This window comes from Saccostrea cucullata, unplaced genomic scaffold (genome assembly GCF_032062105.1).
Source record: "Saccostrea cucullata isolate Sc308-1 unplaced genomic scaffold, CSIRO_AGI_Scuc_v1 ctg1746, whole genome shotgun sequence".
Taxonomy (NCBI): Eukaryota; Metazoa; Mollusca; class Bivalvia; order Ostreida; family Ostreidae; genus Saccostrea; species Saccostrea cuccullata.
Window position 1 is genome coordinate 1 of NW_026939174.1, and position 27788 is coordinate 27788.

The 27788-nt window shown below is 33.1% G+C and overlaps 1 protein-coding gene across 1 annotated transcript in view; it reads right to left on the minus strand.

The window, feature by feature from the left end:
• Window positions 1-1393: 1393 nt before the first annotated feature.
• Window positions 1394-27788, minus strand: part of LOC134252462 (acid-sensing ion channel 5-like) — a gene marked incomplete at its 3' end in the record, with an annotated part of 47486 nt that continues 21091 nt past the window's right edge. The window contains exons 3-5 of the mRNA XM_062734951.1: window positions 3225-3392; window positions 2821-2988; window positions 1394-1500 (exon numbers count right to left, since the gene is read on the minus strand). Coding sequence (XP_062590935.1) covers window positions 1394-1500; window positions 2821-2988; window positions 3225-3392 — 443 coding nt within the window. The remainder of the gene's footprint in view (window positions 1501-2820; window positions 2989-3224; window positions 3393-27788) is intronic.

Below are 27788 nucleotides of genomic sequence, written 5' to 3' on the forward strand. Positions count from 1 at the left end.
AGATAGGGGCTTATTCAGCTGTTGCTCAAAATCTATTCAAAATATTCAAAGCAGGAGCAGAGCAAACATGATGGGATCAGTTGCTATTTGTGAACATATCCTACCAACTAGCCATAACCACCGAGAAAAAAATCGTAAAGAATTCAATGTGCAATTAATGGACTTTTAATTAGTATAAACACAAGTTAGCATTCGACTCAATGATAGATTGTTTTCACTTACACGGTTATTGTATCAACCATAGAACTTGCAAAATGATGACTTTATACTATGCTGTATTCTAGTTTCATCGACGTTTTTGTCAATAGCTTGCCTCGTTATAGAAATTGTTCGTATGTATCGACTGCATTGAGAGACATAAACTTTATATGCAGGAGGTAAGAGTATACTGTTACATAAGTAAAGGAAATTTTTTCATTGAAAAGTTGAAGTTACGACATTTATCTATGGCACGCCAAATTCACAAAAATGAGCTAAACCTAGTTTCACAATTGATAAACTAGCTTTATCGACTGTAAACTATAGTTTACAAACCGTAAACTATAGTTAATGATTCGTTAAGTTTAGTTTTCATCTGTAAAACTATATTTAACGGTTGTTAACTATAGTTTACGAATGCTAATCTAAGTTTATCTGTTTGAAATAAGCGTTAACAAATAGATTCACGTTTGTAAACTATAGTTTACAATCGTAAACTATAGTTAAGAGTTGTTAATCATAGTTTCACAAATCGTGAAACTATATTTATGAGATCGTTAGCTATAGTTAACGGTTTGTAAACTATAGTTTACAAATTGTGAAACTGTATTTATCAGATTATATATGTTTTGCAATCGCAAATGATTGTTTTCTGTGTTAAGTATGGTTTACGCTTGTGAAACATAGATTATCGCGTTAACTACATGTATGGTTTACAGATGTAAAATATAGATTAACGTTGTTAACTATAGTTTAGAGTCCGTAAACTATAGTTTACAACCGATAAACCTAGTTTATCGATTTTGAAACTATGATTAACTCATTTTTGTGAATTTGGCGTGCCATATTTATCATTAAGCTTTGTTGTGAAGTTACCAATAATGTAATTTTTCAGTAAAAATATACGGATATAAAAACAGATGTGTCAAACTTTGTGATATCTTTCATTTCAAGCTCACAGAAATACCGAGTTGATGAATGGAATTAACTATTGTTAATTGATAAAACGTATCTTAAATAAATTCGAATTCATGTATGTACAAAAATAGATCTGCTTTTTGCTTATAATGGGGTGCAATTATGACGTTGTCTCCAAATATATTGTCAACCAGAAACAATCATCTTTTTAATTTCATCTTCAGAGTATTTGTATTTCTCTTCTTCGGTAAATATTCCATGTATCTTCAATGCATACCTGTAGATCTGGAATTCTCTGGAGCCACGAATCTGTAACAGTTGCCATAGTCCGTCAATTGTTCTGAAAAGTTTTTGGGTCCACAAGGTAAATCCGCCCATCGGCAACTTAAAAAAATAAAAGATTTATAAACAGCAAAAAAGTTAATTAAATAAGTTTTCAATACAAAAGAAATTAATAAACGAACGATTTTTAATTAAAGTAACTAGGTGGGGAGAAGTTCAAAATTTTCAATGAAAATGTTGCATTTACCTTTATCCATTTACAAAATGACTCATAACCAGAAACCAATTTTCTCTGAGGTCTTTTACGGCATTTAATAACGATGAAAAATGATAATGAACAATGATCAATCTTAAAAAAAATCTATAACCAATACAAATCTGTGAAAAGGGCATAAAACACAGAACCCTGGAAATTCAGGAGATGGTTCAGGTCCCAGGATCATGAAACATCTTAAGTTTAAGTCAAATTATTCATGTTGAACTAGAATTTTGATTAAGTAAAGTAGACAAAAACTTAAATATTTTTTAATATTGCTTTACAAAAGGGTTGTTATCTGCAAAATTAGAGATTCGTTCAATAATGAATAAACATTTTACAGGCTATAAAAAATTGGACTTAAGTCTACCTGGGGTAAGTCTGTTTCATGATCCTGGGACAAGGTGACTGGAAGGAGTAAGCTCACACCCGCCGTGAGCCTTATGGATTGATTAGGTCGACGGAACATTTCGTACTCAAATTCAGTATGAAACAACCAAGGCTTAGCATTTGGTATGAAACAAGTCAGCCTAATTATGACCAAATGATAGGTTTATATATTTGCCGACAAGGTTATTATAACGACCATAGAATAATTATACCAAATGCCGATTTTAAAGGAGGTTGTTGAATAGGGATGGGACGATATATCGAGATATCGATATATCGTGATATATGTGAGGGCGATACGCATATCGATACATATGAAGAAATATCGAAATATCGCTCAAAAAATCTGATTTCTATTTTTCTTTGTTTATTTAACATTTGGGGTTTAATATATAAAATAAATAAGTTAAATATAAATACAGATATGAAATAAATAATGATTAATACCATTTAAGTAAAATATTTTTGTTTTACAACATATAAACAACTTGAGTAAGTTATTCTTATTTGCAAAGAAATAATTTGTTTGAAAGACTTTATAAGCAATTAAACATATCGTGATACATATCGTATCGTGGCTCAAATATCGTGATACGTATCGATATAGAAAAAGTTGTATCGTCCCAGCCCTATTGTTGAAACCTCGGTATAACATCAACTTATGTCTCAAGAGCCTGTACTTTTGAGAAATTTAATCTTATTCAGAGCATGCTATTGAGTTTCTAATACGTTGGGATATGTAAACACCACATACAGGTAAAGGTTACTCACATTACCTTACAATCATGTCTTCTTTTCTGTGAGAGGCCTGCTGGAAGAGTTGGTTGAATGTCAGAGTGGAGGCGTGGAACCTGTCTAGGTCCCTCTGTGAGAAAGATTTCGAGCTTCCATTGTACATAGTCTCTATAAGACGATACCAATTCCTCTCGGCGGCAGTTGTAGCTCTATAAAAAGCATTAGTAAGCACAATGAAATATAATCATTTATGGCTAAAGTATAATCATAAACAAATTTTATATTACATTTTGAACATTTAAATAACATGTGAATTAGCTGTCAAAACTATCAAATTTTCAATAAATTTACACAAAGGATCAAATTCACAATTTACCAAGATAGTTTACAATTACAAACGAACAATAATAAAACAAAGAAACAAAATAAATGAAATAGTCTTTACTTGAATGCGTTTTGGTTACAGATAGTAACGGCGGGGAAGGTCAGTGATTGGTTGTAGTTGATTTTGACGTTAACGTTGACGGGATTGCTGTGTAGGTACATGATTCTGTCTATAATCTGATACGACATCAACGTAATACAAAACAACATCAGCACTGTCCACAGCAACCTGAAATAATGAAAAATGATTAAACTGGTACTCAATCATTACTGGCTTGAACACGGTTTTCTAGAAAGAAGAAATTAGTCATCTTACATGTAACATTTTTATTGATATATGTCTTGAAATATGTGAGTTTCTGACCATTCATATCAGTAAGGAATATTTCTGAATATGAATATGTACGATTGTTTATTTGTATATTTACGTATGTGTTACCCTATATATTTAAGAGAAGAGAGACTATTGCATTAGCAATTCTTGTCTCCTACTGGCAAGTATGATCTGGTTCCAATTAAAAATTAAAAATGCGTTTATTCCGTCATGCAAACTATATCAAGGTAAAGCCACATACCCCCCCCCCCCCCAAAAAAAAAAATCAGTTCATCATCTGCAAGCTTTTAGGGGGAAAAATTGTGAAAAATGCAAAACTTGTAATTCCGTCAAAAATCATTGAAGTGGAATGAAATGCAAATTTATGAAACGCCGTAACTGCCTTATGTGGAGAACTTTCATTATATGATGGTACTTTGTCATTACAGTCAATTCTCGATAAACCGCCACCTTTTGTAATTCAGAAATTATGGCGGTTTAACGAATTTGGCGATGAATTGAATTTCCCATCATTTAGGAAACAAGAAGTGGAGTTACCGCTCTTAACAATACCATTTGCGTTTCTATTCGTATTATTACATGTACATGTATATAAAATTAAACATACTCCTAAATTTGAGAATATTTCAAGTAATTTTTTGTGTACATTTTAGCTAAAACAAAATGTGCAGTTATGAATTAAAGACAAGTACATAATGTATATAAGTATGCATGTACATCTGCAGTCTGATATTGAAAAAAACACATGCTTGATCGATCTCGTAAGATATTGCCGATAGTACTTAAAATGAATTATTCAAATAAATTCATTGTTAATGGCATCATTGTTAATGAAACGTCCAGAATTTATACTGTATAATTAGTTTTTAAGCAAATTTTGTATTGTTTAAAGCAGAGATCATTAAAATAATTTCGATATCGATGTGCTTTAACAACGACGTCCAGCTTTCAAGGCAAAGCCGTGACTAAATGATTTTTATTTAATAGAACGCATTTTTTTATATCACAGTTCATGTTAAAATTTATTTTTTGTTTATTTAATTCTTATTTAATTATTTAATTGCTTGTACCTTGTCTGGCTTTGCATGCTTAACAACAGGGATAGCGTCAACCAATTAGCCACGCTTCACTGACCACATGCACCTGTGGCGGTATATCGAGATAATTGACACTTAAAAATGGACGTTTGTTTTGAAAACAGGGTGGCGGATGGCGGTATGCGAATTTGGCGTTATAAAGAGAATTTTATATAGCAGGAAAAACGTTCTTGGGAAATCATGGCGGTATTGCGAAAATGGCGATGAATCGAATGGCGATAATTCGAGAATTGACTGTATATGATGGTATTTTGTCATTTTATGATGGTATTTTGTCATTATATGATGGTATTTTATCATTATATGATGGTATTTTGTCATTATATGATGGTATTTTATCATTATATGATGGTATTTTATCATTATATGATGGTATTTTGTCATTATATGATGGTATTTTATCATTATATGATGGTATTTTATCATTATATGATGGTATTTTGTCATTATATGATGGTATTTTGTCATTATATGATGGTATTTTGTCATTATATGATGGTATTTTATCATTATATGATGGTATTTTGTCATTATACTACATTTCATTATACTACTTTTCTTTATACTACTTTTTATTATACTACTTTTCATTATACTACTTTTCTTTATACTACTTTTCATTATACTACTTTTCATTATACTACTTTTCATTATACTACTTTTCATTATATGCTACTACTTTTTCGTCATTATTTGAAATCTTGATCATCCAGACGCTTGTTTCTATAACACAAATTCGCTGTTCCTAGACTGGCAGTACGAAATCGAGGATCAGACAGGCAAGCCAGTCTAGGTATCGTAACAGTATTTCACTTGGGTTCATGTCAAATCATGGCTGACGTAAAATAATCTCGAAATGATTTTGATACGAGACTGGAGCTGAATTTTTTTTATGAGATGAAAAACAACATGTACACTTCCTGTATTGACCAGATTTATTAAGATTTAGTGCGTGTTGGTTTTTTTTTTATATACTGTCAAGAGTGGGGAGTGATTAGGCCCTAGACTTAAGTCTAGATTTTTAAAACACCTGCTCGACTTCGACCGAAACAAAAAAATCAGTTAGGTCATTTAACATATAAAACATTACATGAAAAATGCGGGCCCCGGGATTTTGAAACATCTTAAGCTTAAGTCGATCAAAATCTTTATTTTATAATAAAATGTTGTAAAGTTAAGCAGACCAGAATTAAAATATCTTTAATATTGTTTCACAGAGATGTTTTTATATGCCAATGAAAATATTATATCATAATTAATAAATATTTTATGTAGAACAAAATCACAGTTTGCTATGTTGAAATAAAATTAAACCTCATTTCATAACAAATGTATTTTACCTTTTCAACAACAAATTAAGCATTTCTCTTGAAGTTAAAGTTGTTTATAGTAACGTAATATAATGTAGTAATTAAATTGACAAGATTTTCCCCCCCCCCCCCCAAAAACCCACCACCACCAAATAGGACTTTCACGTTTGTTTGGATATGGACATTTCCCTTTCTTTTTTTTTTTTGCTTATCAAATAATTTCTGAAAATGAGCACGCCCCCACTTTTAAGTTTGGTCTACGCCTCTGTAAGTCGATCAAAATCTTTATTTTATAATATAATGTTGTCAAGTCAAACCGTAAACTATAGAATTAAAATATTTTTATATGCAAATGAAGATATTATATAATTAATAAATATTTTATCGTCGATTAAAAATTTGACTTGCAAGTCTTAGATTATCATGATCCTGGAGCCAGAAGCTTAATTTCAATTCTCTTTGTTCATTATTGTATACAATATGTCTCTTGAAGATATATTTTCGAACGAAAGAAATTTTGTAACATATTATTTCTTCCGTTTTTTGAATTTAAGCAAACCACGTCAGACAAGCTTTTTAGGAAAGCTAATACTTGTAAAGATTTTAGTACCAAAAAATACATAGCCATCCATGCAGCAAGGCACGCAAGTTTGTTTCAGTTGAAGTTGAGCAGGTGTTTGAAAAACTAGTCCAGGGCCTAATCACTCCCCACTCTTGACAGTATATAGAAACACCAGCACGCACTAAATCTTAATAAATCTTGTCATTACAGGAAGTATACATGTTGTTTTTCATCTCATATAAAAATTCAGCTCCAGTCTCGTATCAAAATGTCCGAATCGGAAGGGAAGATTCCGGAATTATTTTACGTCAGCCTTGATATGATGTGAATCCAAGTGAAATACTGTTACGATACTTAGACTGGCTTGCCTGTCTGATCCTCGATTTCGTACTGCCAGTCTAGGAACAGCGAATGTGTTATAGAAACAAGCGTCTGGATGATCGAGACTTCAAATAATGACGAAAAAGTAGTAGCATATAATGAAAAGTAGTATAATGAAAAGTAGTATAATGAAAAGTAGTACAAAGAAAAGTAGTATAATGAAAAGTAGTATAAAGAAAAGTAGTATAATGAAAAGTAGTATAATGACAAAATACCATCATATAATGATAAAATACCATCATATAATGACAAAGTACCATCATATAATGATAAAATACCATCATATAATGACAAAATACCATCATATAATGACAAAATACCATCATATAATGATAAAATACCATCATATAATGACAAAATACCATATATAATGACAAAATACCATCATATAATGATAAAATACCATCGTATAATGATAAAATACCATCATATAATGACAAAATACCATCATACAATGACAAAATACCATCATATAATGATAAAATACCATCATATAATGACAAAATACCATCATATAATGATTAAATACCATCATATAATGACAAAATACCATCATATAATGACAAAGTACCATCATATAATGATAAAATACCATCATATAATGACAAAATACCATCATATAATGACAAAATACCATCATATAATGATAAAATACCATCATATAATGATAAAATACCATCATATAATGACAAAATACCATCATATAATGATAAAATACCATCGTATAATGATAAAATACCATCATATAATGAAAAAAATACCATCATATAATGACAAAATACCATCATATAATGATAAAATACCATCATATAATGACAAAATACCATCATATAATGATTAAATACCATCATATAATGACAAAATACCATCATATAATGACAAAGTACCATCATATAATGATAAAATACCATCATATAATGACAAAATACCATCATATAATGACAAAATACCATCATATAATGAAAGTTCTCCACATAAGGCAGTTACGGCGTTCCATAAAATTTGATTTGTAACTCACCAAGATATACACTCCTTTAAGAAAAACCAGCCCTCAAAATCAACAAGCGTTTAGAAAAAAGTGTGTAAAACCAAGTGGGCCAGACTGACAGACAGACAAACATACATACAGACAGACGCAGATAAAAGCTATAGTCTTACCATTAAGGGCCTAATAAAAGAACCTCCCAGAGTGTTAAGAATTAAGTCAGTTATCTGCTAACCATTAATTATTTTTAAAAATCAAATTTAACATGAATTATGTATGAAGAATATAAATTATCTTTGAAAAAATCCATTTAAATGTCCATTGAATTGTTACAGGTAACTCATTTTTCACCATTTAGAAACAAATATCCACTAAAATGTCTTTGAAAGTTTTTTTTTATTTGTCTTGATGGAAACCATAAGGTCTGTGTTTATCATGTGAAGAATTGCAGGATTCAAGGCAACAGATAAACGAATGTGTTTGCACATAATACTTTAAAAACTGAATGTTTAGTACACGATTTGCAATAGATATTATGTACGATGCTCCAGCTGAGTCCATTGGAAAACATGTCTGTATTGAATTAGTTAGAATTAACGTACGAGCTTCGAAGATTATTGATAAACGATTTACACGATTTACTTTTTATTGTATTCTATGATCGAGTCCATTGTCCATTGTCCATTTTAGTAGGATTTTCTTCAAAATAGCATGGATGACGGTTTAAAATGTGTTTAATATTACCAAAAGCCATTTCGCTTTGAAACTAACATACGTGTGTAGGAGTTCCAAATTACATAAATCCATTACAAACAACGATAAATAGCGAGTTTTAGTAAATTTTCTGCAAGACCTCCTTCTTTATTCCTCACAAAAATTTCAAATTCACCAGTGTTGTTCAATAACGTATTTGAAAAGTGGCGCGAATGTAAAAGGTGACGAAAATGTGCAGTGATCGATTTCAAATAATTTACAAACAAATATGTGAAGAGGGCGTGAATCACATCTAACTCTGGAAATTCCAGAAGTGGGACCAAGTGCTTAAGGGAAGTGAGCATCAGAGATGGAATTAGTTGATATGAAGGAGAAAGCATCCCCTGTAGACCATTAACACCCACCAAAGGCTCTCTGTCGTATGATCGTGGAAATTGAAAACTCTGTAGAGAATTCCGTGTAGCATTGATGGCATAAAAATGATCAGTAAACATTCAACTTAATGATAGATTTAATTTGCAAATAAGGACACTGTGACATTCACAGAATTTGCGAAACACAGATGCTAATTAAACAAGATTATTATATCCTTGTATTATCAAGTTATACTAGAAATTGTACGTAGAACATGGTTTAACTCATATATACAGGTGGTAGTGGTATATTGTCACTTAAATAGGCTTAGGGATGATGGTCTGTTGAAATTCCTATTTTTCGTACAAAACAGAATTCAAAATCTACTAATTGAGAAAAAGAAAACACTTGCTGTGGCCTTCAACTCGACATTTAGATATATCACATATCATCAATTAACATTAGTTATTTTTTATTTATATGTCGACATGATATATCCTTGTGAGCTTGAAATAAAAGATACCACAGAGTCTGACACATCTATTTTTACTTAGATAATTTACCAGAAAAGACGTTAACGGTAACCTAAAAACAAAGCTTTATGTAATAACCGTGATGAATTTAACTTTTCAACGGTCAGCTTCTCTTAGTTATGCAGCAATATACCTTTATCACCTGCATATGGAGTTTATTTCTCTCAGTTGATCTGATATGTAACAGCATGCTCTACATATGATTATTAGTAATTTTGAAAAACAGGTTGATGAAACAAGAATATCAACAGTCGCGTTTAATTATAAAGTCTTCATTTCGTACGTTCTATGGTCGACACAAAGACCTTGTAAATAAATACAATCTATCATTATGTCAAATGCTGACTTACGTTTTTCACAGCAATTATTATTTACACACCGAATTGTCAATCGACAATCCTCGGCTGACTTCGCTATGCTCCATTCAAACTTCGGATGTGATAGGTGGAGGAATACGCATCAGGTCGATACATTTCTCCGCCGGAAATTGCCTTGTCACTCATTTTATATAAAGTTTCGCTCTGCACAAAGTTCTTCGAATAGGTATCTTAATTTATCCAATTCTTCATTGTAAATAGGTGTTGACTACAACCTTATGTTAGTAGACTTTGAAAGCTAGAACTAAGAGCTGGGCGTGCCACAAAGTACTTCAGATTTCAAATGTATGATATTTGAATGAAATTCAAAAAAGATCACATGACTAAGTCAGCAAGATGGTAGAACACGTTTGACGTCCGAGGTCATATGCGAGATACGAGCCATTCCAGGAACTCTGAGTGCTGTTTTTTCAGTATTTTCCGATTATGACAAGTAGGGCACGGTGGATATGATGGTTCGGCAAGAGCTGCTCACTCCTCTATGGCACCTGATCCCACCTTTTGATTTTTAGAGGTCCATGTTTGCTATGCTCCTGATATGTATTATTTGAATGAAATTTTGAGGGCGATTACTGTTCTATATTTCTTCATTAGCGGTAGTTCACTCAAACATTGTAATTTGCCAATCACGTTTAAATTTTGTTTCTTTCTATTGGTATGAGGGTGGGCAATTTTTCAATTTCTAATAGGCTGTGTATGTAGATAAATGGCACCTAGTGATTTTTCACCAAAAATATTTTTCTTTGGTTGGGTTTTTTTAATGTTGCATAAAGAGCCCTAATCATTTTATCTGAGGGTCATTGTTTCGCCTTAATGAACTTGTAAAGCCAATTAAATCCATTTAAAAAAAGATGTGCAACGATGTACCATAAAGACATGAAAAATGTGAATTTAATAATTTTCTCGAAATCATAGAAATATTGGGTTTTCCACCAACTAAGTGCCATTACATTAACATATTATCTAAAATTTTATAACGCAAAAACTTCACGAGGTGTTCATTGAAAACTAGAAATGTCACGTAAATTACTCCAGTAATTGACTTTAAACGCTACTGATACTGATTACTAAAGACCTCATTGTATTATTAACATCATCAATTTTAAAGGTTATAGGGTAGAATTACCGAATTATGCATGATGTAATTTGAAATATATTTTAACTTAGAGGTAATGAATGTATAAAATCCATTATAATTGACATATCATAAAAGGTTGTTTCAAATATCATAATCAAATAAAACAAAAATAATGTCAACTAGAAACTCTTGTTGCTATAGCAACAAAAAAGGTCTTCCGTTCTCCTCTATTTATCTGTATGAATGAGCTTTTATCTATGTTATAAAGGCAGATAATATTTACAATGATTACAGGAAAACAAACGGCCGGAGGTATAACTCACTAAAATTCTTGACGTTACTTTAGACAGTTTAAAGTCTTAATAACATTCATGAAATATCATTTTCAATTTTTTAGCACTTCCTGTGATGACTGGAAGTGACAGAGGACGCATTTTACCCTATATCTGTTACCCAATCTTCACAAGTTTAGTGCCTTGGTCTGTTACATTTTAAGAAATCTCGTAATGTTAACTTCTCGTTTTGAGGACAAGAAATCACGTGACCGCGAGTAAATTTTAAAAAAGATATTTTACGTTACTTTAGACTTTTGCAGTCTGAATAACATGTCCTAAAATCATTTCAAATACTCTTTTTATAAAAGATATTTCTGGGATAGTATGATACTCAATTTATGCAGTTTTTTCTCTCATAACTGGAAGTTGTCGTTTTTGTTTCTACTGGGACTGACATATTTCGAAATAACAAATAAGATGCTGTATAATATAATATTAAGAAAGATTCCACAAAGAAAAGTTGAATTTTTTGATATATTTGATCACTTCATGTGACAACCGGAAGTGACTGCGGACGATGTTAACTCAAATCGATTTCTCTACTCAGCATAATCTACCATTCCTATTCCTTTGGTGTCTTAATCTCTTACCGTTTACGAAATCTAGCCATGATAACTTCTTAGTTTTAGGACAGAAAATCACGCGACCGGAAGTGAATTTTATAGAGATATTTGAGGTAACTGTAGATATATTGAATCTGAATAACATACCCCAAAACCGTTACACACTTTATATATAAATAATATATATTTGAAAGAAAATACTCAAATTATGTAGTTTTTCTCTTATAACCGGAAGTTGTCGTTTTTGTTTCCGGTGGGCCTGATATATTTTGAAACTAGAAATAAGATGTTATCAGGTGATGCAATAAACTTTCCATAAAAGAAAAGTTGAAATTTTCGATTTCTTTGATCACTTCCTGTGACGACCGGAAGTGACGGCGGACAATCTTAACCCACACAGTTTTGCCTACTCATGAAGATCTACCATTTCTATAAGTTTGGTGTCTTCATCTCTTACCATTTACGAGATCTCTCTATGATAAGTTCTCAATTTGAGGACAGGAAATCACGTGACCGGAAGTGAATTTTAAAAAGATATTTGACGTTACTGTAGAAATTGGCAGTCTGAATAACATATCCAAAAATCATTTCAAATACTTTATCTATAAAAAATATTTATGGGAAAGAAAAATACTCAAATTATGTAGTTTCTTCTCTTATAACCGGAAGTTGCCGTTTTTGTTTACGGTGGAACTGACATATTTCAATACTAAAAGTAAGATGCTATAATGTGATGCAAAAAAAGTTTCAAAAAGGAAAAGTTGAAATTTTCGATATTTATGAACACTTCCTGTGACGACCGGAAGTGACGGCGGACAATCTTAACCCAAATGGATTTGCCTACTTATCAAGATCTATCATCCCTGTAAGTTTGGTGCCTTAATCCCTTACCGTTTCTGAGATCTCACTCGGATTAAATATTTTTGAAAAAAGCGGAAATCGGACATATCTGACGACCGGAAGTGAATTTTCAAAAAATGAAAAAAACGTCTCGGAGTATTTTCATTTTCTATCATCCCTGAAAATTTCAGGAAAATCCGTCCAGCCATCTCTGAGAAATCCTGCCGACAAGATTTGGGAAAAAAAATAATAATAAGAATAAGAAACTAGAAACTCTTGTTGCTACAGCATCAAAGAAGGTCTTCCGTTCTCCTCTATTTATCTACATGAATGAGCTTTAATCTATGTTAAAAAGGCATATAATATTTTTAATGATTTCAGGAAAACAAACAGCCGGAGGTGTAACTTACCAAGATTCTTCACTTTACTTTAGACAATTATAGTCTTAATAACATGTACAAAAATCATTTTCAATTTTTTATCACTTCCTGTGACGACCAGAAGGAACGGCGTACGCATTTTACCCTATATTTTTTGCCCTATCTTCATGTTGTTTTATTCATATAAGTTTAGTGTCTTGATCTGTTACAGTTTAAGAGATCTCGTAATATTATCTTCTCATTTTGAGGACAAATAATCACGTGACCGGAAGTAAATTTTTGAAAAGATATTTAAGGTTACTCTAGATATTTCAGTCTAAATAACATGTTCTAAAATCATTTCTAATGCTCTTCTTATCAAAAATATTTATGGTATAGTATAATACTAAATTTATGCAGTTTTTCTTTCATAAGCGGAAGTTGTCCATTTTGTTTCTAGTGGGACTGACATATTTCAAAACTACAAAAAAGATGCTATAATGTATTACTAAGAAAGATTACATAAGAAAGGTTTTTATTCATTTGTTCACTTCCTGTGACAACCGGAAGTGACGGTGGACAATCTTTTCCTGACTAGTTTTGCCTACACATCAAGATCTACCACTTGTAAAAAATTGATGTCTTTATCTCTTACCGTTTACGAGATCTAGTTATGATAACTTCTTATTTTGAGGACAGGAAATCACGCAACCGGAAGTGAATTTTTTAAAGATAGTTGGCATTACTTAAGACAGTTACAGTCTTAATAACATATCCAAAAATCATTACAAATACTGCATCTATAAAAAATATTTACTGGAAAGAAAAATTCTCAAATTATGAAGCTTTTCTCTTATAACCGGAAGTTGTCTTCTTTGTTTCCGGTGTTACTGACTTATTTCAAAACTACAAATAAGATGCTATTATGTGGTAAAAAAAGTTTCCATCAGGGAAAGTTGAATTTTTGAACTTCTTTGATCACTTCCTGTGACGACCGGAAGTGACGACAGACGATCTTATCCACCATGGAATTGCTAACTCATCAGGATAAACCACTTGTCAAAGTTTGGTGTCTTAATCTCTTACTGTTTAAGAGATCTAGCTATAATAATTTCTCATTTTGAGGACAGGAAATCACACGCAAACCGGAAGTGAATTTTAAAAAAAATAGTTGATGTTACTGTAGACATTTGCAGTCTGAATAACATATCCAAAACAGTTGCAAACACTTTATCTATAAAAAATATATATTGGAAAGAAAATATTCAAATTATTTAGTTTTTCTCTTATAACCGGAAGTTGTCGTTTTTGTTTCCGGTGGAGCTGATATATTTTGAAACTACAAATAAAGCGCGATAATGTGATTCAATAAACATTCCATAAAAGAAAAGATGAAATTTCCGATTTTTTGACCACTTCCTGTGACGACCGGAAGTGACGGCGGACAATCTTAACCCATATGTTTTTCCCTTTTCGTCAAGATATACCACTCTTATAAGTTTGGTGTCTACATCTCTTACCGTTTCCGAGATATAACTATAAGAACTATTCATTTTGAGGACAGGAAATCACGCGACCGGAAGTGAATTTTCCAAAGATATTTGGCGTTACTGTAGTCATTTGCAGTCTGAATAACACATCTAAAAATCATTTCGAAAACTTTATCTATAAAAAATATTTATGGGAAAGAAAAATACTGAAAATATGCAGTTTTTCTCTTATAACCGGAAGTTGTCGTTTTTGTTTCCGGTGGGACTGACATATTTCGAAACTACGAGTAAGATGCTATAATCTGATGCTAAAAAACTTTCAAAAAAGAAAAGTTGAAATTTTCGATATTTAAGAACACTTCCTGTGACGACCGGAAGTGACGGCGGACGATCTGAACCCAATTGGATTTGCCTACTTATCAGGATCTATCATCCCTGTAAGTTTGGTGTCTTAATCTCTTACCGTTTCTGAGATCTCACTCGGATTAAATATTTTTGAAAAAAGAGGAAATCGGACATATCTGACGACCGGAAGTGAATTTTGAAAAAATGAAAAAAAAAGTCTCGGGGTATTTTCATTGTCTATCATCCCTGAAAATTTCAGGAAAATACGTCCAGCCTTCTCTGAGAAATCATGCCGACAAGATTTGGGGAAAAAAATAATAATAAGAATAATAATAAGAAAAAACAGTAGAATCACTATAAGGTCTTCCGTCTGAAACGGAAGACCTTAACTAGTGCTAATTGTAACGGGAACCGTTACAGATGTTCCCCAAACGCTCCCCAACGCATTTTGGTGCCATATTCCCTATAAGTTTCATTAAATAAGACAAACTCTATGCATTTGAGACTTTAACAACGTTTACCCAGAAGTGTACCAATTTCATTCAAATTTTAGCATTTTAATTCCACTTGTTCCATGTGCGTGCGTGCGTGCATGTCCATGATGGCCATACCTTCTTGTAGGAGTCCTTATATCTATCTATGTTCTAAATCCCATCCTGTTTGGTTGAAAAACAAGGGAGTTATAGCCATTAAGTTTCAGCCAATCAGAGTGCAGCACACGTGCATGTGCGTGATTTCATGAATTATTTTTTTCTATCATATTGTAAGATATCCTAATGTATTTCTATGTTTTAAATTTCGAAGCATTTCGTCAAAAATCAAAGGAGATATAGCCATTTAAAGTTTCAGCCAACGTGCACATGCACATGCTTTCATGAAAATTTATATATATCTTGCTGAAGATCTTCATAATGTAGGACTATGTTCAAAATTTCAAAGGATTATGACAGAAAACAAGAAAGATATTGAGACTTTAGTTTCAGCCAATCAGAGCGAAGCGCATGTGCATGTGCATTCCCCAAACGCTCTCCAACTCCTTTTTGGTGCCACATTCCCTGTAAGCTTCATTAAAGAAGACAAACTCTGTGCATTTTGACTTTAACAACGTTTTCTCAGAAGGATACCAATTATATTCAGATTTTAGCATTGCATCCGTGCGCATGTGAATGCATGTGTGTTATGATCATATCATCTTGTCTACACTATCTACATATTTTAATATACAATATATTAAAGCATTCAGTCCAAAAGTATGAAAAATCACTCTTTCAAGTGTATTTTTCATTTCACTCGTTCCAAATGCACGCACGTGCGTGCACGTGCATGATGACCATACCTTCTTGTAGGAGTCCCTTACATCTATCTATATTCTAAATCCCATCCTGTTTGGTTGAAAAACAAGGGAGTTATAGCCATTTCAAGTTTAAGCCAATCAGATTGCAGCACACGTGCATGCGCGTGATTTCATGATTTTTTTCTATATCATATTGTAGGATATCCTAATGCATGACAATGTTTTAAATTTCAAAGCATTTCGTCAAAAAACAAAGTAGATATAGCCATTTAAAATTTCAGCCAATCAGATTGCAGCACGCGGGCATGCGCATGCTTTCATGAAAATTCTTATATATCATGCTGTAGATCTTCATAATGTAGGTCTATGTTCAAAATTTCAAAGGCTTATGACAAGAAACAAGAAAGATATTGAGACTTTAGTTTCAGCCAATCAGAGAGAAGCGCACGTGCATGCGCGTGAGATCTTACTTTTTTGACCATGTCATTTTGTCTATGCTTCTAATATATACTTATAAAATGAGTTTCAAAGCATTTCATCAATAATTTTAATAGTTAAGTCTGTATCAATTATATTGGACCTTTTCATGTGTTGCACGTGCGAGCTCTTGCAAGCACATGTGCATGCACATGCTTTCATGAAAAATCTTATATTACAGGCTGTAGATCTCCCTAATGTATGACTATGTTCAAAATTTCAAATGATTTTATCAAAAAACAAAAAAAATATTGAGACTTTAGTTTTAGCCAATCAGAGCGAAGCAAACGTGCATGCGCGTGCGATCTTGCTATTTTGACCATGTCATCTTGTGCGTACTACTAATATATCCTTACATTATAAGTTTCAAAACATTTCGCCACAAAATAGAGAAGTTACGGTTATATCCATTATATATTGGTCATTTTAAGTTTTGCACGTGCGCGCTCTTGCAAGCACGTGCACGCAAAATGACCTTGATTCCGCAAATCTACATAACATGCCTACTTACCCTAAAAAGGTTTCACCTAAGTCGGATGTGTAGTTTACAAGATCACTCGCGGACAAAATTTTCCCAGGAAGAAAAATAATAATAATAATAATAAGAATAATAATAACTAGAAACTCTTGTTGCTACAGCAACAAATAAGGTCTTCCGTTCTCCTCTATTTATCTGTATGCAGGATGTTTTTTTCTATTTTAAAAAAGACAGACATATAATAAACTAGTAGACTAATTGTTCAGTGAACAATTATCGGCCTTTCTACCTTTTTAAGCATTTCAATATCATTTGGGCTGAAAGAAGTAGAAAAAAGCAAGAAAATAAATAAAACAGGAAAATTCTCATTTCTATACTAGGATTTTAGATCGGGCTCGCAGTTGGTATAAATATACTCTAAACAGACTTCCTGGATTATACGAGTCGACTCGGGGATAACCACGAATTCATTGATCACGCAAAGAGAGCACATTAAAAACATTGTAACACGCTCCTATGTGTACATATGAGCTTGAATTAGATTGTTTTCAAGTTAAGATGTAAGGGGTAGGGTTTGATTAAAATTACGATATACCTATTAATATGAATAACATGCATTTGATCTGCGCATCAAGACGGAAGCGTAAGTGAAAACGTTGTGAAATGTCCCATGTGTACATGCATCATATGTGCATTATACCTGTATTAAAGAGATGTTTGAAAAATATCCGATTTGAGTTGTTTTACGTTTGAAATGAATGGCGATAAATTATTTATGAGCATGTGAGAAAAATGAGCGAGAGATGCAAGGCAGTTTGTAATTATAGAAAAGGAAAACAGAGAATCGGGTTCGGATTTTAACATTCCTGACCGAAATAGGTATGGAATATGTGTTTGGATTGAAGTCATTGTAAGTTGCATAAATAAAATTCCAAACATGTAATTCTAGATGGAAAACAGAGGGAAGAAACGTGTATTGCTTTTTATTATGAAAGTCGCTATATCTTATAAGATTGTGTTATTCTAGAAAAAAAAATCAAATTTCAAATGAAATCAAGATTCATTCAATTAATATTAAATCTAAATAAAATTGAAATAAATTCCATACACTAAAGAAAGCAAGAATACTGGGTATTAAAATGTCGTATCAGAGCAGGAGATTCGAATGATATTAACAACAAATGAAGAAATAGCCAATACAAGCTTTAATTCATTTTATGCCCATCAAAATTTAAATTTCAGACAGAAAAAAAATGCAGTTTTTGCCGATAATCTGTAGAATTTCATTTACTCAAGAGACTCGCCGTAAAACTCTTAGGACACTTTCTTTAAGGTGTCTTCTACTCAAATCCTTAATCTTATGTCGATCTGTGGTGTTTTTTCAGAGGTAGAAGTTTTTTCTATGTTGCTATTGATATTTTTAAGGGACGGGAGGGGGTAGGGGGTATTTTATAAGCATTTGTTAAAATGAGAGTTGTTAATACCTCCACATACTTAAGCTTGATTGTGACCTTTGGGTCAATGGGGTCATAGGTCAAGGTCATTTATCAAGGTCAAAGGTCAAGGTCATGAAAAGAGAGGTAAACTTGAGATTAACACTTGAAGCTGCATCTAGATAAAGGTAATGAATATTTCTTTATTATTTTTTGAGTAAGGGTCAAAGGTCTCATTTCGAGGACAAGAAATCACGTCACCTGAAAAAAGTAAATTTTAAAAGAAGATATTTGAGGTTACTCTAGAAATTTGCAGTCTGAATAAAATGTCCCAAAATCATTTCAAATACTTTTTTTTATAAAAGATATTCATGGGATAGTACGATACTCAATTTATGCAGTTTTTCTCTCATAATTGAAAGTTGTCGTTTTTGTTTCCAGTGGGACTACATATCTCGAAACTACAAGTAAGATGCTATAAGGTCATACTTAGAAAGATTCCATAAAGAAAGTTTAAAATTTTGATTTATTTGATCACTTCCTGTGACAAACAGAAGTGACGGCGGACGATCTTAAACTCAAAGAATGTGTCTACTCATCAAGGTCTACCATCCCTATTAATTTGGTGTCTTCATCTCTTACCATTTACGAGATCTAGCTATGATAACTTCTGATTTTGAGGACAGGAAGTCACGCGACCGGAAGTGAATTTTACTGAGATATTATACATTAGTGTAGACGTTTGCAGTCTGCATAACATATCCAAAAATCATTACAGATACTTTATCTATAAAAAGTATTTATGGGAAAGAAAAATACTCAAATTATGTAGTTTTTCTTTTATAACCGGAAGTTGTCGTTGTTGTTTCCGGTAAGACTGATATATTTTGAAACTACAAATAAAATGCTATAAAGTGATGCAAAAAAAGTTTCATTAAAGAAAAGTTGAAATTTTCGATTTCTTAGATCACTTCCTGTGACAACCGGAAGTGACGGCGGACAACCTTATCCCAACAGGTTTTGCCTACTTATCAAGATCTATCACTCCCATAAGTTTGATGTCTTAATCTCTAACCATTAACGAGATCTAGCTGTAATAACTTCTCATTTTTAAGACAGGAATCCACACGACCGGAAGTGAATTTTGCTAAGATATTTGAGGTTACTGTAGACATTTGCAGTCTAAATAACATTTTAAAAAATCACTACAAACACTTTATATATAAAACATATTGATGGGAAAGAAAAATTCTCAAAATATGTTGTTTTTCTCTTATAACCGGAAGTTGTCTTTTTTGTTTCCGTTGATACTGATATATTTCAAAACTACTAATAAGATGCTATAATGTGATGCAAAAAAAAGTTTCATGCAAGAAAAGTTGAAAATTTTGATTTTTTGGATCACTTCCTGTGACGACCGGAAGTGACGGCTGACGATCTTATCCCAACTGAATTTGACTACTAATCAAGATCTACCACTTAAATAAGTTTGGTGTCTTGATCTCTTACCGTTGACGAGATCTAGCTATGAAAACTTCTCATTTTGAGGACAGGAAATCAGGCGACCGGAAGTGAATTCTTCAAAGATATTTGACGTTACTGTAGTCATTTGCAGTCTGAATAACATATCCAAAAATCATTACAAATACTTTATCTATAAGAAATATTTATGGGAAAGAAAAATACTGAAAATATGCAGTTTTTCTCTTATAACCGGAAGTTGTCGTTTTTGTTTCCGGTCGGACTGATATATTTCGAAACTACAAATAAGATGCTATAATGTGATGCAAAAAAAGTTTCATAAAAGAAAAGTTGAAATTTTCGATTTCTTTGATCACTTCCTGTGACGACCGGAAGTGACGGCGGACAATGTTAACCCAATTGGTTTTGCCTACTTATCAAGATCTATTACTCATATAAGTTTGGTGTCTTCATCTCTTACCGTTTCTGAGATATGACTGGGACAAAAATTTTTTGAAAAAAACGGAAATCGGACATATCTGACGACCGGAAGTGAATTTTGAAAAACTGAAAACTGCATTTGAAAGATATTTTGAATCTCTATCATCTCTGAAAATTTCATGAGAATCCGTCCAGTCATCTCTGAGAAATCGTCAAAAAAAGAAAAGGGGAAAAAAAAATAATAATAATAATAATAAAAAGAAACAGTAGAATCACTATAAGGTCTTCCGTCTGAAACGGAAGACCTTAATAAGAAACAGAGTAAAAACAATATGTTCCCCAACTTCGTTTGGGGAACATAACTAGTGCTAATTGTAACGGGAACCGTTACAGATGTTCCCCAAACACTCCCCAACTCCCTTTTGGTGCCATATTCCTTGTAAGCCTTATTAAATAAGACAACATCTCTGCATTTTTGACTTTAACAACGTTTTCCCAAAAGGATACCAATTATATTCAAATTTTAACATTGCACGCGTGCCCATGTGAATGCACGTGCATAATGATCATATAATATTGTCTACACTTTCTATATATTAAAATATACTTTATATGAAAGCATTTAGTCCAAAAGTATTAAAAATCACTCATTCAAGTGTATTTTCAATTTTACTCGTTCCAAATGCACGCACGTGCGTGCACGTGCATGATGACCATTCCTTCTTGTAGGAGTCTATTATATCTATCTATGTTCTAAACCCCATCCTGTTTGGTTGAAAACCAAGGGAATTATAGCCATTTCAAGTTTCAGCCAATCAGATTGCACCACACGTGCATCCAAGTGATTTCAAGAATTTTTTTCTAAATCATATTGTAGAAAATCCAAATGCATAACTATGTTTTAAATTTCTAAGTATTTCGTCAAAAATTAAAGGAGATATGGCCATTTAAAGTTTCAGCCAGTCAGATTGCAGCACACGTGCATGCGCGTGATTTCTTTAAATTTTTTGTATATCATATTGCAGGATATCCTAATGAATGACTATGTTTTAAATTTCTCAGTATTTCGTCAAAAATTAAAGGAGATATGGCCATTTAAAGTTTCACCCAATCAGATTGCAGCACACGTGCATGCCCGTGATTGCTTGAAATTTTTTCCATATTATATTGTAGGATATCCTAATTCATGACAATGTTAAAAATTTCAAAGCATTTCGTCGGAAAACAAAAGAGATATTGAGATTTTTGTTTCAGCCAATCAGATTGCAGCGCACGTGCATGCGCGTGATTTCATGAAATTTTTTCCATATTATATTGTAGGATATCCTAATTCATGACAATGTTAAAAATTTCAAAGCATTTCGTCGGAAAACAAAAGAGATATTGAGATTTTTGTTTCAGCCAATCAGATTGCAGCGCACGTGCATGCGCGTGATTTCATGAAATTTTTTCCATATTATATTGTAGGATATCCTAATTCATGACAATGTTAAAAATTTCAAAGCATTTCGTCGGAAAACAAAAGAGATATTGAGATTTTTGTTTCAGCCAATCAGATTGCAGCGCACGTGCATGCGCGTGAGTTCATGCTAATTTGACAGTGTCATATTATTAACACATTTAATATATCCTTATGTTATGAGTTTCAAAGCATTTCATCAAAAAATATAAAAGTTATAGCTATATTAAGTATATCAGTCCATTCACTCATTTCACGTGCACGCACGTGCAGGCGTATGCGCGCAAAATGACCTTCGTTCCGCACACCTACACTACACACCTATTAACCCTAAAAAGGTTTTAGCTCAGTTGGGTGAACAGTTTCTGAGAACACTCGCGGACAAAAAAGTACCGGAGAACAAATAAGAAAAAAAATAATAATAACTAGATGCGTTCTTGTTGCTAGAGCAACAAGTGGTCTTCCGACCGACTTTTGTTAGAGTTCTATGCTGCATCATCCCATGAAATAGATTTGAGAATGTATTTTTTTGTTTACGTTTATTCACAGCAGTCTCTAAACATACGTCATGATAATTACAGGTATTCCTCAAAAATCTCAAAAAATAGCTTTTAAAAATCCGCAAAATATTCCATTCGTGTTATAAAAGAGATAAAAGTCATTTGAAACTCAAAAAAGACATAAACAAAGAAAAAAAAATTTCAACGCCCACAGCGGGATTCGAACCCCCGACAGTGGGACAAAGTTTGGTTCAGTCATATCTTTTCTATATATGCACGCATCAAGATTCTGAACACATATTTAGAATTCTCATAAGACACTCTATCAACCCTGTAAATTCTAAAGAAAAATATTGAAAAACAAAAAAGTTGAGAAATGGGACTTTTTGAATTCACTTCCGTTTGCGACCGGAAGTGCCGACGACGAAAAATAAAGGTCGTTCCCCATAATGGAGTTCGATGTTCTATCACCTCAGAGAGTTTCACTTTCATATCTTTAACCGTTCTCGAGAAAACTGCTGGACAAAATGCCTTTTAAAAAATACAAAAATCCCCAAAAATCGCGAACGAAAGTAAATTTTGAAAAAATGAAAAACACGTCTGGAGATATTCTCATGATGCATCATCCCTGTAAAAATCTTCTTAATCCGTCCACGCACAACTGAGATATCGCCCTAACTATGAAAAAAGAAAAATAATAATAATAATAATAAAAAAACAGACGAATAACAATAAGGTCTTCCGAAGGAAGTCGGAAGACCTTAACTAGTGCTAATTGTAACGGGGACCGTTACAGATGTTCCCCAAACGCTCCCCAACTCCCTTTTGGTGCCATAATCCCTGTAAGCTTCATTAAATAAGACAAACTTTATGCATTTGAGACTTTAACAACGTTTACCCAGAAGTGTACCAAGTTCATTCAAATTTTAGCACTGCACGCGTGTGCATGTGAATGCATGTGCGTAATGAACATATCATCTTGTCTACACAATCTATATATTTTAACATACTAAATATTTATATATAAAGTGTATTTTTGAATTTACTCATTTTACGTGCACGCACGTGCATACATGAGCATGGTGACCATACCTTATTGTAGAAGTCCATTATATCTATTTATATTCTAAATCCCACCCCAATTGGTTGAAAACCAAGGGAGTTACAGCTGTTTAAAGTTTCAGCCAATCAGATTGCAGCCCTAGTACACGCACGTATATGCATGTGCATGGTGACCATACCTTCTTGTAGAAGTCCATTATATATCTATGTTCCAAATCCCATCCTGTTTGGTTGAAAACCAAGTGAGTTATAGCTATTTAAAGTTTGAGCCAATCAGATTGCAGCGCACGTGCATGCACGTGCTTTCATGAAAATTGCTATACATCATGTTGTAGAATATCTAAATGCATGGCAAAGTTCAAAATTTCAAAGGATTTTGTCAAAAGACAAGAAAGATATTGAGACTTTAGTTTCAGCCAATCAGCGGGAAGCGAACGTGCATGCGCGTGAGATCTTGCTATTTTGACCATGTCATATTGTCTTTGCTACTAATATATCCTAATATTATGAGTTTCAAAGCATTTCATCAAAAATGTAAAAAGTTACGCTTATATTCATTCTATTGATCATTTCTCGTGTTGCACGTGCGCGCTCTTGCAAGCACGTGCGCGCAAAATGACCTTCGTTCCGCAAATCTACATAACATGTTTACTGACCCTAAAAACATTTCACCTTAGTCGGATGTGTAGTTTACGAGATCATTCGCGGACAAAAAAGTGCCCAGGAAGAAGAAAAATAATAATAATAAGAAACAGAGTAAAAACAATATGTTCCCCAACTTCGTTTGGGGAACATAATAAGAAACAGAGTAAAAACAATATGTTCCCAAACTCCGTTTGGGGAACATAACTAGTGCTAATTGTAACGGGGACCGTTACAGATGTTCCCCAAACGCTCCCCATATCCCTTTTGGTGCCATATTCCCTGTAATCTCTATTAAATAAGAAATACTTAATGGAATTTAAACTTATCAAGGTCTTCCCAGAAGAATACAAAATATATTTAAATCTAAGCATTGTACGCGTGTTCATGTGCGTAACGGCCATATTATCGTGTCTACACTATCTATATATTTTAATATACTTGATATCAAAGATGTTATCCAAAAGTATTAAAAAATACACTCATTCGAGTGTATTTTTAATTTTACTCATTTCACGTGCACGCACGTGCAAGCAAGTACATGATGAATACACCTTCTTGTAGGAGTCTCTTATATTTATCTATGTTCTAAATCCCATCCTGTTTGGTTAAAAAACAAGGGAGTTATAGCCATTTGAAGTTTCAGCCAATCAGATTGCAGCACACATGCATGCGCGTGATTTCATGAATTTTTTATCTTAATCGTATTGAAGGATATCTTAATGAAAGACTATATTTAAAATTCCAAACATTTCGTCAAAAAATCAAAATAAATATAGCCATTTAAAATTTCAGCCAATCAAATTGCAGCACACGTGCATGCGCGTGATTTCATGATTTTCTTTCTATATCGTATTGTAGGATATCCTACTGCATGACTATGTTTTAAATTTCAAAGCATTTCGTCAAAAAACAAAGGAGATGTAGCCATTTAAAGTTTCAGCCAATCAGATTGCAGCACGCACGCATGCGCATGCTTTCATGAAAATTTTTATATATCATGCTGTAGATCTTCTTAATTTAAGACTTTGTTCAAAATTTCAAAAGATTATGACAAGAAATATGAAAAATATTGAGACTTTAGTTTCAGCCAATCAGAGCGAAGCGCACGTGCATGCGCGTGAGATCTTGCTATTTTGACCATGTCATCATGTCTATACTACTAATATATCCTTATATTATGAGTTTCAAAGCATTTCATCAAGAAATAGAAAAGTTGAGGCTATATCTATTATATTAGTCATTTCACGTGTTGCACGTGCGCGCTCTTGCAAGCACGTGCGCGAGGAACATGTCATTATGCATATACAACTAATATATACTTATATTTTGAGTTTCAAAGCATATAGTCAAAAAATAGAAAAGTTACGGCTATATCTATTATACTGGTCATTTCACGTGTTGCACATGCACGCTCTTGCAAGCACGTGCGCGGAAAATGACCTTGATTCCGCAAATCTACATAACATGTCTACTAACCCTAAAAAGGTTTTACCTACTTCGGATGAACAGTTTACAAGATCACTCGCGGACAAAAAAGTACCCAGGAAGAAGAAGAAAAATAACTAGAAAGTCTGCTATTGCAAGCAATAGCATATGTCGCCCCGTACTGGACAAGACTTTCATTTTTATCATCACTAAAACAATGGTCCATTAGCTAAGCTTGGACAACCATCGAGTCGTATTAGTCCTTTCCGTTGGAAACGGAAGACCTTAATTGGGTACATCCCATTTTATTTTTAGAATCGGTAGGAGAAGAAAGTAGTGCAGGAAAATTACAAGTTCCTAAATTTGCAGCATTGCATAAAAGAAATTGGGCAGATGTACTGAACTGAGCCTCATACTTGTTAATTGGCAGTATCTTTCCTATCATAAAAGCTTGGGAAATGTAATCTATGAAGAAGATCAGCCGAATTATTTTGTGTATAGTAACACCAGTGATAATTCTGAAATTTCCTCTTTCACTTTCATTTTAGAGGTTCTACCGAAAAACGAATCTGACATGCCACCATCAATTCGAGTATTTCTGCATTGCAGAGAGCTGATGTATGTTATGAGATGATAAATCATGTGTAAACTTTCTCAGTTTAGCGGAATCATGAACATTTTCGGCGAGATGAATGTTTTGTATACAGTGGTGATCAAGGCTTCGCGAACCTTCAGGAGCGGATCAAAAGATTTTTGAATGAATAAAAACTATGAAAATGACGTACCAATTTTTTAATTTATACTTGCACTATCTAATGAAATGAATAATATACAAGTGATAGATATACAAGAAAACGCGAAATGATAATAAATGCAGCTGACAATCGTTATTTTTTTTATATAGATAAAATAAAATATTTATAAATTCAAGAGACGAAACAGAAGGAGAATGAATGATGGCAAAATATCACATGACGGGAACTGAATTTTATGAATGAAGGTTTTAAAAAGTTACTTGTAAGTTGTATATGTTATATCTGTGTATTCTACCTGGCTGTGTGCTTCAAAAGGGGGGGGGGGGTCGTCTTGAACATAGTAAATAGCCATAACGTTTGAACAGTAAGTACTAGGGCTTTCGTATTTCAAATATGTAATCCTTGTGAAAAGAACTTTTATTGGATACGACGAACTTTGACCCTTTGACCTAGACCTTGGAGAACACATGTGTACATCTGAATCTTTTTTTCTGTTTCGTTTCTATGGCAACTGTGAGCGACTCATTACAATTATTTTGAAAGTAGAAATAACTTTGACACATTGCAAGGAATAAACATTGAAAGTTTCAAAACGATTGCCTGAGTAGTTATGGAGAAAATCGAAATTAAAGAATTTTAACTCTCACCTGGTTTCCATGGCAATAATCAATTATTTGAAAATTTTAAATGCGAAGTACACAACTACAGATACTAATCCTTAAAATAAGAAAAGTTTCATGACGAGCGTTTGAGGGACCAGAGAGAACACTCTCGGACAAAATTTGTCGCTTTTTACAGGTTTCCATGGCAACGGTAGACATATTGGAACTGAATGACCTCACTGCACAACTACAACCAGTGATCGTCCTTTGAGGAAAGTTTCAGGAAGATTGTCCCAGCCATCTCCGAGAAACAGCCTGGATAAAAAAAAACATGCGTACAATATCAATATGTCGTCCCCGACTTCGTTCGGGGCGACATAATAATAATAAAAAACAGAGTAAAAACAATATGTTCCCCAACTTCGTTTGGGGAACATAATAAGAAACAGAGTAAAAACATGTTCCCCAACTTCGTTTGGGGAACATAATAACTAGAAACGATCTCGTTGCGAGCAACGAGAGGTCTTCCGTCCGTTTCAGGAAAAGAACCTAAAATCGAGCTGAAAAAGTGATAAAAAATTTGGTCACAAAGGGGATTGAACCCAGGTCACCAGCGTGAAAATCCAGTGCACTTTTTTCCTCTTTATTCCCAACACGCTTAAATTAAACAACTTCTTATCGCCTTTATTTAATTATGAAGTAAATTTAACACATTGCACAGACGTATCTAGCCAAATGTCACTAAAGCAGTAAAACGGAAATTAAGTTTTAAGATTGTCACTGAATTGCAGCCTACTAATAGGTGAAAGTCCACGTAGTTTTTTCACTTAACATGTATCATTTAGTCAAATGCTCAGCTGACTCCATAAACCCCTACTCGCGAAATGGCGGAGTTGACAGAGGCAGACGCCATCTTGGACCCGCTTCAGATTTTCA